This window comes from Cygnus olor, chromosome 10 (genome assembly GCF_009769625.2).
Source record: "Cygnus olor isolate bCygOlo1 chromosome 10, bCygOlo1.pri.v2, whole genome shotgun sequence".
In the NCBI taxonomy this organism is placed as follows: Eukaryota; Metazoa; Chordata; class Aves; order Anseriformes; family Anatidae; genus Cygnus; species Cygnus olor.
Window position 1 is genome coordinate 10,874,637 of NC_049178.1, and position 10,825 is coordinate 10,885,461.

A 10,825-nucleotide genomic window follows, 5' to 3' on the forward strand; every position below is an offset into this window, starting at 1 on the left:
CACTACAGAGGTTACAGCCAGGCCCTCCACAGCACAGCCTTCCCAGAGAGATGCAGCCGGGACTCACCTTGTCAAACTCATCGATCAGGCAGACACCTCTGTCAGCCAGCACGAGGGCTCCTGCTTCCAAAGTCCACTCCTTGCTGACCGGATGCCTCTGGACATAGGCTGTGAGACCCACGGCAGAAGCACCCTGGCCAGTGGTGAAGATGGCCCTGCTGGACACCTTCTCCACGTACTTAAGGAACTGCGACTTCGCAGTACCGGGGTCCCCGCACAGGAGCACGTTGATGTCACCACGGACCTTGTGTTTGCCGCCTAAAACAGTGATGGGAGAGACACACGGGCAGCTGAGTCCTCTGCACATGGCCTGATAGCAACCCTGCCTTGACCACCACAAAGCTGAAGGGAAGGCCAAGTGTACACGGGGAAACCACCTCACAGGGAAGCTGAGGGAAAAAGAAAACCAGCCTTGGATGCTGTCACGTTTTGTTACAGTTTAGAGCACCAAGAAGAACCAAAGTACTGAAGGGTCAAATATTGAGTGTTGGGAATCCAAAGCAGAGCTTCTCCCTTTCCAATACTACAGCAATTTTCTAAATACAAGTGTAAGGCAGCATTTCTAAGCCTGCTGAACACATTCTTCTAAGGAGATAGCAAATCAGGATGCCAAAAGATCAAACTTTTAAAGGGGCATCAAATATGACCTCCTAGAGAACGAGGGATAAAAACTTGCCCAGGTTTGCTGCAGGAGCTGGTTTTACTCTAGGCATTTCTACTGCCACACCGGAATTCTCACTGCGATAAAAAGAGCCACTTTGATCAGAGACATCCCTCAGCCCGTTACCTTGTCTGTCACCAAGACACACGGACAACTCTAACCACTCTCGTTGCAACAGTGCGGACAAACCAATTTCCATTTGTTTCCAGCTGACTGAAGCAGCCCCAAGCAACAGAACACAAGGGACACTCACCTGGGTTTTTGGGCTCTCCACCAAACAGAGCTAAAGCCAACCCCCTCTTGATATCTTCATGCCCGTAAATAGATGGGGCAATGCTGGCAAAAATCTGAAAGGAAAAGCAGAAAAGAGTTGCTTAGGGAATGCCATTTCCCAGTCTGGGCAGAAAGTGGCATGAAAACCATCACGAGTTGATCTGCGGTTGCCCTTACTATACAGCTGTCTTCAAAGAGTGTTCTATTATCCATGGTGAGGGGGGGTTTTCAAAGGTAACTACCCACCCAGAGTCCCCTAAAATTGCCTTAAAAAAAACAGAGCTGCTGGAACATGGGAGATTCCATAGTCCAGTGCTGGAAGCTGCCACCACTGCCTCCACACTCGTGTTGTGCCCAAAGCGCACCACAGGGGCTCTCATCGGCTGTTGCGAAGCTGGAGACCTTGATTCAGTTTGAGACTTACCCACTGCACACAACGGTAGTTGGATGGGCTGTGCTGTGCCGTACATGATTTGTCATCATGGTCAAATATTACGAACAACTGGCTTATTTTCTCAAGGGTACTCTGATAATAGCCTGATGCTGGAGACTACTGATTTTAAAGCAGTCCTGACTTAAATGAAGCTGCTCTACCCACCAGGAGCTGCACCATCAATACAAAAACTATGTGACTAAGAGAACAGAGTGAAGTCCCTGTACTAGAGAACTTAAACCTGACTCAAGGGAGTTTGAACACGCACCAACCCAGGAGCTTGTTTCTTTTGAATACTGGGTTCAGGTCTCAGCATGCAGAGAGAAGCAAAGCCAAGACCTCCGTCACAGCTTAGCTAAGTAATAACACCCTTGAGGGGATCAGATATGCAGGCACTGGCCCCTCAGAATACTTTCTGCCCATATCCTGAAAGCAAAGTGTGAGGAAATAATGATCAGAGTCCAGCAGTGTCTGAGCGCCTCTCACCCTCATCTTCCAGCCCTGTTGTGATGTGGAAGGCTCAGAGAAGGGTAGAAACAGAAAATATGACCCTCCAAAAGTATAAGAAACAAGTAATATCTGTTTCCCTCCTGTAACTCATGTTCATCAACAGCTGTCTGAGAGCTACAGAAGACCAGGAGAGCATTGAGATAGAACTGGGATTTCTAAAAATTCCTCTAGCTAATATTTAGCCAGCTGACACCTTCCATCACTTTCTGATCTAACTGATCCAGGTGATGGCTGGCTCTCAGCAGGAAAAGAAAGGATGTTTGAGGCAGACCCACCTTCTCTGCAATTTGCTCATCCTTGGACAGACCCACAAGCACTTTCACGTCCTCGTCAGTCAGCTCCCCGACAGCCAGCTTGTTGTCCTTCTTGGTTATGTGGTTGGCCAAGATGACAGTCGCAAACACCGGGAACCCATTGGCAGTGTTCAAGGAGCCATCGTAGTTGTTGTGGTAGATCCCTGTGAGCTCCTGAGAACCAGGAGATGGTATATTAGTGCCTGCACAGTAGGAAACAGCCCCCCTTTTCCATTTTAAGATACCAGTCTTGAAAGTAGGTGCCCAAACATATCTGAGGACAATCTGTCCCTGCATCCCACACAATTACTGATGTACCTGTCAGAGAATTTAGAAATGTTCTGTGCGCACCCCATACTCGAGTTCAACAACATACTCACAATCTCATCCCCTGGCTTGCAGCTGTCGACCAGATCGGCAAGGAGGATGGCATCCTTGGAGCGGGGCAGCCTGCCAGCAGCTACCTTGCCAGGGCTCTCCTGGATTTTGATGCGCTGATAGTTCTGATAGACCGTCTGCAGCAACAAAACTAAAGTTACCCAGCACGTCTGGATGGCATCAGCACTGCCACTGCTTTTCAAAGGCGCCTCACTAAAAAGGTCCATTCAAAGATTTACTGTATTTTGGATAGAAAACTATTGAAGATGGAGGTTTTGAGGAACAACTCTAGTCTGTGACAGACAACGATGGTGACAAGAAAGTTTTTTTTCCACATCTGACTACCGAGCTTCAGCTTCTGTAGTGTTTGTCCACCCCAGAGCAGATCCTGGGAGAAAGACACTCTACTCTTGACATCTGAAAGTAGCAAAGCAAAGAATAGGAGCCAGAAGCTACACAGCAGTGATTTTGCTACGGTCCCCTCATTTCCTTAGCTGGTAGCTCTGGCAATATTGACCTAACCGGGGAAGGAGGAGAGCTGGACAGCTTGTGCCTGCAAAAAGGCAGAAAATGACTTTTGGCTGCCAGATCAGGCAGATTCAGATTAACACCTCAAACAGAGGAGATCTATCTTCACAGTCCCCTGGATGTAGCAGTAGACCCCTCCCACAGCACCAAGTCCCTTCAGAGGGTGAGATCCAAGGCAGGGTGGTGAGGGACAGGCACGGCAGCAGCCGGGGCAGGACCGGCAGACAGCCCTGTGCCCACATCTCTTACCTCTTCCATGTTGATTTCAAAGGGGCCGAGAGACTGACACTCTGGGCAGGAACCGGGCTTCACCTCCTGGTTCTGGGACTGGAAGAAGGGTCCCAAGATGAAGCTGCACTTCATGCAGTTGTATTTGACCATGCTGAGCTGAGGCAGGACCCCTGTGCAGCTCGTCACCACTCCGCTGGTCCGGATCAACTGGTTCAAGTGCAGTTGCCTGAGGAAAGAGAGACGCTGGATGCCTGTGGGGCACCAAAGGCAGAATACCCCCCAGGCACATTCTTACTCCAAGGCACAACTGCTAAAGGCCTCTTAAGAAAAAGTTATCACTAGGAGCTTTCTCCCAAAGTTTGCATTTTACTTTTAGGGACACTGGAAGTTCATCCTTAATCTGACTTTTTCCTGTTATAAACTTAGTCATTCTGTTGGACTTATCCAGAACTTTAGCTCGCAGACTAGTTCTCCTGAGCACCCCAAAGCCTCCTGCAGGCCCTACAGCCACTGCTGGTGGCTCTGCTGCTCACCTGAGCGACCGCAACTCTTCCACCAGAGGGAGGTGGGAGATACGGACATGGATCTCCTGAGCAATACGATCGTATTTGGGGTACATGGCCAACACCACTTCCTTGGCTGCTTCATCAAAGATCTTCAGCATTTCTGCTGGGGCCTCAGGCAGGAAGTAGGCAAGGACATGTTCCTGGGCAGCCAGATCCTCGTAGTTCACCACCAGGCTCTCTCTGTTTTCTGAAGAAAAAGAAAAGATGGAATTTATTTTCAACCCGCTCACTCAAGGAACTTTCAACAGATAGCCACAACACACACGCCTGTTTCCTGCGAGCTGCATCTCACAGATGTCTGCACCTTCCCTGAAAAGTGTGGAGGACAACAATTTGAAAATGGATGGAAAGTCATTTTAAGTCATTTTTCCTGCCAAATTCTCCATGAGTACTAAACTTCCAATTGTTCCTCTCCAATTCAGCACAGGTATTTCCCAGGCTCAGTGCTCCTGAGACTTGTAAGCCTCAGCCCAACACAACTCTCCCACAGACCTCCAAGAAACAGAAGTTAACAGGAGAAACAACTGCGCTGAATAGTTGGCAAAACCCTTCGGCCTCTGATGTTCCTGGGAAGAGACAAGACAGATACCTTTTATTTGCTAGCTGCGTAACAATGACCCAGATCCAGTACTCAAGCTTCTGGCTCAATGTAACGAAGAAATATGAATTGCAGTTACACAAGCTGTTCCTAGATGTGACAATATCTGCTTTTAAAATTTATCAGTAACAGCCCTAATGATTGCTTCTGTCAGTGACTAGTTTGAATACAATGCTGCAACGCTGACGTGACTTTCAAAGTCACAGGCTCTGTTTGTGTCCGCTCGCTGGACAATCCAGACTCCAGTGTGAGAAAGAAGCGGGCACAGACAGCAAGTCATTGTTGTCTCTTTCACATTGCAAGCTTGCAGACCGCTGTCTGCTGCCCCACATATTTCTTGCCAGCATTTCTAGGATATGAATATTAATGAACAGCAGATGCCAGGGGCCTTCTAATTAGTCAGTCAGAATCAAAGACGACAGTCACGATGTTTCCATTATTCATTATCTCCATCAGCACCAGTTTCTTAAAGTGCTGATTTGATGTCTGAGACAAACAGAGCAGGCAGCAAAATACCCCCTGGGGGCTGGATCACTGCGAAGTACCACAGCCCACATAAAGAGAAGAGAGCCTGTGATCCCCCAGCCCTACCTTTGCACATGTCACTGATCCTCTCCTTGAAGACATTGTGCCCATGGTCATCCACATGGGTCTTCAAGAAGTTCTTGAAGCGGTGGTAGATCTCAAGACGGGGAGCTGCCATGGAAACCCACTCCCTCACTGAGTGCCCCTTCATGTCTTCCAGATTCTCGATGCTCTCGATCATGTCTTCATCCTCCTCCTCAATGCCGTCGGCAGCCCGTTCTGCCAGCCGCCTCTTCCGCGAAGGACGGTCTTCGTCTTCATCGTCACTGTCTAAGGGTCAGGAAGACAGATTGTCAGAGTTGGGATTCCCACTCCTTGGACTGGTCATGGTTGGACTACACAGGCTGTGGAAGCAAAGAGGTTGGCACTTGGGATACAAACCTTGGGACCTCCAAGTGCACAAAAGGCCCTCCCATCCAGCCCGCAGAAGTCTCCGTAGGAACACCAACCCCAAACTCCACAGCATACGCTGGGTACAATCCCAAGCCCTTGATCCAGACCCAGGATCCTGACTTTGTTTCAGCAGCAGCTATATAACCAGGAGAACACACCAAATGGGCTGTGAGGAAGCCCAAATGAAAGGGATCATGCACAGGCGAGCCCAGCCAAGCCCACAGCCTCAGATTTCACTAAGATCCCAAATACACTGGAGCTCCGGAGTCCTCCCTGCAATGTATTCTGAGGGTGAGAGGCCAGCTCCCCCACCAGGGCCAGCTTACAGCCTGCTTACCACACAGGAATCAGCAGCCCAGCTGCTAAAGCTCATCTCCACCTACCATAAAGCAGCCCCCTCCTCATGCGGCCCATGCCCTGCTCCAGCTCCCGGTCTCGCTGCCTCATGACCCGCTCGGCAGCCTCCCGCTGGCTGGCGGTCAGCTCCTCCACATCTTCATCATCCAAGGCCAGGCCCTCTGCTTCATAGACGTCCAGCTCCGGGATGGGGCGGTAGTCCCTAGCACAGACACGGCGCCGAATCAGCAGAAAGCATTTCTCCAGCCCTTCACTGGTACTGCTGCGCAGGTGTCAGGACAGCAGGCTGAGCAGGCACCCACGGAGAGATGCCCTGCGGTACGAAGAGCTCCAGCACCAGGGTTACAAGTGCCAGCATTCAAGTCTCTGTATTGTAAAGTTCACCAGCTTGCCGGCAGGCCTAGCTGAGCAACAAAACATTCAGATTTGTGCCTGCAAGAGCAAGGAACCGAGCTGGATGTGCATCCCGTATCCAGACGGATCCACGTTTATCCCCACTGGATCACGATGGCACGTTCCTCCTGGCTTGCAATTTGCTCTGTGCTTCCAGGACTTGCCCCACACCACGTCCTGCCCCTTCTCCCCCACCAGCAGCTCTTCAACCCCCCCAGCACAGCAGAGGCACCCACCCCAGCTGCGAGCTCCCATGGTGCTGGCTGCACCAAATACTAGCGAAAGCCCAGCCGCAGCCCCCCAGAAGCCCTCTCCCCCCGGCTCCCTTACCTCTCCATCCCTTCCCCGATGAGCTCTTCCCCTTCCTCCTCCTCCTCCTCGGGGAGCCCCTCGGTCCCCAGGAGCCCCTCGGACTCATCCTCGAAGGGGGGCAGGTCCCGGCCGGGGCTGGACGTGAAGGCATCGCCGCGCCGAGAGCTGCGCACCGGGCTGGTGGCCGCCGCCTGTGACTCGGAGGAGTCCTGCAAGGGGACAAGGGGGGGGTGAGGGCTGGGGGGACCGGGGGACCCCCTCCCAGCCACCGGGGCAGGAAAGGGGGGGCTCGGGGCTTCCAGAAGCCTCCGCGACGGGGGGTCAGAGGGGCAAAAAGGGGGCAGCGGGTGGGCTGATAGGCAGCGGATCCTCCTTCCCGACAAGGGGGGGAATGGAAACAATTAGGGCTCCTCGCACATATTAACGGGGACACACGGGAATTTGGGGGAACCCACCCCCAGGGCGGCGGAGAAGAGCTCCGCGCCCACCCCCTGCCCCGAGCACCTTGGGGTGCCCCCAGCGACCACCCCCCCGCCGCCCCCCAAAACCCGACCCCCGGACCCCGCAGGACGGTGACCGGCGTGGGGGGGGGGATCAGGGGTCAGGGCTGGAGGCGGCGGCACCCCGAAACCCCCGGCCCGGCCCGGCCCCGGCCGCTCACCGCCATGGCTCCTTCCTGCCCCGCCGGGTTCCGCGCCAAGCGCCCCACGTGGGCGGCAAAAGCGCGCGAAACCTCATGAATAATGGATGAGCCCCCGTCTGGCCACGCCCCCTCCTCATGAATATGCATGATGCCACCGCCTGGGGCGGGCGGGGCGTGTTTAGGGGGGTACCGGGGCAGAGAGGGAGCCCCCCCTGCGCCCCCAGAGCCAGCGTCGTCCTTATTCAGCTTCGTGCCGAAATTACAGGGGCTGGGGGCTGGTTCTAGTGCTTTGTGGGGTTTTTTTGTTTGTTTTGGGGTGGTTTTTTTGGCTTTTTGGTGTTTTTGGTTTTTTTTTGGTATGAGTCCGTATGTCCTAACAGCGACTCGGCACAGGCTCTGGTGCCCTGTAGCAAAGAGGGGCACCTGTCCCACCGAAACTGGACGGGGAGCTCAGAGAGACGCAGCGTGGCCACGTGCTGCTGCTCTGCAGGGATGCAAAGGGGTAAAATGCCCCGGCCACAGGCTTTTTCACAAGTGCAGGTGGTTTGGATTTTGGAGAGCTATCTTCTTCTCTGAAGGGTTTCGGGCTGGTGTTTAGTACCTGCACCCGGACGTGGGACAGAAACCCTAAGACAAGAGCCAGCAGGAGCCCAAATGACCTGGCAACCCAAAGGCCTCTTCCAGGAGCCTGTGGGACGATTCCGCCCCGTGCAGCAAAGCAGAAGCAGCACGGCAGGAGCAGGAGGGTGGCTCAGGACTGTCGGCCCATGATTGCCCCTGCCTTGGGGCAGCCAAACAGGACAGAGGCTTGAAGGCGGGTGAGGTGGTGCTGCCTGGCAGGGCCCAAGGGACGCAGCCGTGAGCTGCTCTCACCACAGGGTGCCACTGTTCCTCTGGGCACCGGATAGCCAGACAGCTTTTCTGTCTGTCCTTCCCAGAGGACCACAGCCCACCTCCGTGTCAGTGCCAGCTGTGAGCGGTCCTGTGCTGGAGCTGGGGTGCTCGGCCTCGCTGAGGTTGGGCAGCTAAAAGCGCCGCTAAAATCAGGTAGTTTTTGTGCTAGAGACCGTGCACTGGGGTGTGCGGGAGGGCTGTGGTACCGGCAGGGCCTGCTGGCATGAAGGCTGCGGGTCAGGACACGGAGAAGCTCTGCTGTTCCTCCCTCACAGCTGCCCAGCGCCCTTTGTGAGTCTGAAACACCAGCCTCCCGGCAAAGCACACCACCAGGATTTTGCAAACTGGCGACTTGCGGCACAGGGGGAGCTGTGGGACTGAGCTCAGAGCAGCCGGGCAGAGATGTACAGCCCAGCGGGAACCCTGTGGTGAAAATTCAGGCCTAGCTCTGGGCATCGGTAGCTCTGAAACAACGCGAGCACATCTGCCTCTGCAGTTGCTCAGCAGCTGAACGGCAAAGCAGTTTAGGATGGGAACTAATGTTCTGTCCAGGAGGCTGATCCAATGAAACCTGAAACATATTTTAGAGAGATGTCTGAAAAGAATTGAATTTGGTGACAATATGAGAGTGCGGTGATGTTTTGGAAACTATGCCTGCACCGTCTGTCTCTGACACCTGCGAGTCGGGTGAGACCTCGGTGCCAAAGGGCAACAGGGTGTAGCAGGTAAAGCACCAAGTGACAGGGCCACCAGGGTTATACCAAGGCATGCTAAATATCACTTTTGTCTTGCTTCATCCTGGCAGTGTCGAGAGACACGGCAAGGACCAACCGAGTGAGCCCTGCCACCTTTATGCTCAGGTCTGGGGAAACGTCAGAGAGCCGCGGTTCTCAGCATGCAGCAAGGAGATGGGGCAGTCTCTGAGGTGGGAAGAGCAGAGCTGTTTGCACACCATGTGTTTGGGCTGAAGGGCACGGCTCGTTAATGCAGGGAAACGAGCGTGGATTGCCCATCTCCATTTCAAGGTGGCAGCGAGGAAGGCAGGATCTAAACTGTCATGGTCCTTGGGGTGGCACCCAGTAGCCTTCTATTTGAGAGACAGTTTTTGGTGTCCTAAGGGCTGGGCTATAGCCTCAGAGTGATTCAGATGGAAAGAGCATGTGGATTGGAAGGCAAAATCTTTCCTTCTGACACAGTAATGTGGGAGGTAACACGTTCAGTTAGTTAGAGCCTGAGGCTAGAAGTGAGAAGACGCATCTTCTACTCCTGGCTCTGTTGCCAAGGCACTTTTTAGTCAGAAGCACTCCACCTCTCTTAGAATAGAGGTGTCCCTTCTGTAACTCAGAGACGTTGGGGCCTGCTGAGCCTTAGAGTTTGGATCCATAAACAGAACATGCCAAGATACTGCAACATATCATTAACCCGAACGACAATGTGAGACGGGCAAGCTGATGACCGGCTGCTCCAGGTGTCATTCCAGTGGCATGACACCAGCATAAAAACCTGGTTCAACCTGGTAGAAAATCAGAGGAATGGGGCTGAGGCAGCCACCAGAGTCCAGGGCGCATCCTGTCCCCTCCATGAGGTTTTCTGTAGTGAAGCTGGAAATTTAAACCTGAGAATAGTGCCAAGCAGACTTATCTGAGAAAGATGCAAGTGTGGGGTGGTCCCAAAATAACTCCGTGCTTGCTGTTCCCTAGAGCAGATCATGCAAACTTTTCTAATACAGGGATCTTCTAAAAAGGTATTGACTGTGTACAGCAAAGTGCAACGCAGTCGAGGCCTTGCATTCCTACAGAAGCAATCCCTAGAGCCCCAGGTGAACCACAGATAGGAAAACCACATCAGTGTAACCTCCAGTCTTTGAAGTGACTCAGGTAACAGGCATCCTCCTTGAAACTGGGATCTCAGTCAGACGGCTCTTACTGCCAAGAGTGACCTGCTGATATTTAGCCAGCTATTTCCTTTAACTTCCTCGTTAAATCTTGCCTCATTTCTCCCAGCTATGTCCCTATTTGCCATACTGAACATCTTTTCTCACCAACTGGTGTTTGCACCTCCCAATCCTGCTAATGAATTTTCCTGTTCCCCTTTTGCTGCTGTTGTCCAAACTATGCCGAGCTAGTTCAGCTTCAAACGTTCCTTAAAAGCCAAACTCTCCAGCTCGTTAATCATTCTCTCCTACAGGGTGTTGATTACAGCATCCGGGTCACGGAAGAAAATTATTAACTCCCCTGCTTTTAATAAACAATTCCTCTATTGAGGTAGCCTAAAATCCTTGCTCTCCCAGCCCTGGAGGCGCACACCAATTCGGGTGCTGGCTCACACGAGCGCCCATGGTCACATCTGTGCTCTCGGGAGCTGGGTGTGACGCTGCCTTGCCCGGGCTGCCCTGGAAAATCCGAACCAGGCGGTGCAGCCCAGAGCCTGCTGCGAGCGCCGAGGCCACGGCTGCCCCTCCATGGGCTCAAGGCAGCCATTTCCCTGCCCCACCAGAGCAGTGTTGGGGCTGTCGGGCGCCACCAGGTGCTGAGGGCAGCGTGAGGGCCCTGCGCGAAGGCGGACGCCTGCTGGAGGTGCGAGGGCAGGCTGCGGGGCACTGCTGTCCGGGGGGGAGTTGGTGAGCGCCTGCACCACGGCCCTGGGGCGTGGGGTGTGTGTGTGGGGGAAGATAGGCTGGGTAGACCTGGCCGCCGGGACTGGGTTCCTTTAAACCG

General features: G+C 53.5%; 1 protein-coding gene across 1 annotated transcript in view; it reads right to left on the reverse strand.

The window, feature by feature from the left end:
- The window catches only part of MCM2 (minichromosome maintenance complex component 2), a 12,483-nt gene extending 5,107 nt beyond the window's left edge, over positions 1 to 7,376 (reverse strand). The window contains exons 1-10 of the mRNA XM_040568844.1: positions 7,233 to 7,376; positions 6,590 to 6,780; positions 5,893 to 6,068; positions 5,123 to 5,386; positions 3,901 to 4,120; positions 3,386 to 3,593; positions 2,611 to 2,745; positions 2,213 to 2,404; positions 975 to 1,068; positions 68 to 318 (exon numbers count right to left, since the gene is read on the reverse strand). Coding sequence (XP_040424778.1) covers positions 68 to 318; positions 975 to 1,068; positions 2,213 to 2,404; positions 2,611 to 2,745; positions 3,386 to 3,593; positions 3,901 to 4,120; positions 5,123 to 5,386; positions 5,893 to 6,068; positions 6,590 to 6,780; positions 7,233 to 7,361 — 1,860 coding nt within the window. The 5' untranslated portion in view covers positions 7,362 to 7,376. The remainder of the gene's footprint in view (positions 1 to 67; positions 319 to 974; positions 1,069 to 2,212; positions 2,405 to 2,610; positions 2,746 to 3,385; positions 3,594 to 3,900; positions 4,121 to 5,122; positions 5,387 to 5,892; positions 6,069 to 6,589; positions 6,781 to 7,232) is intronic.
- Positions 7,377 to 10,825: the final 3,449 nt, after the last annotated feature.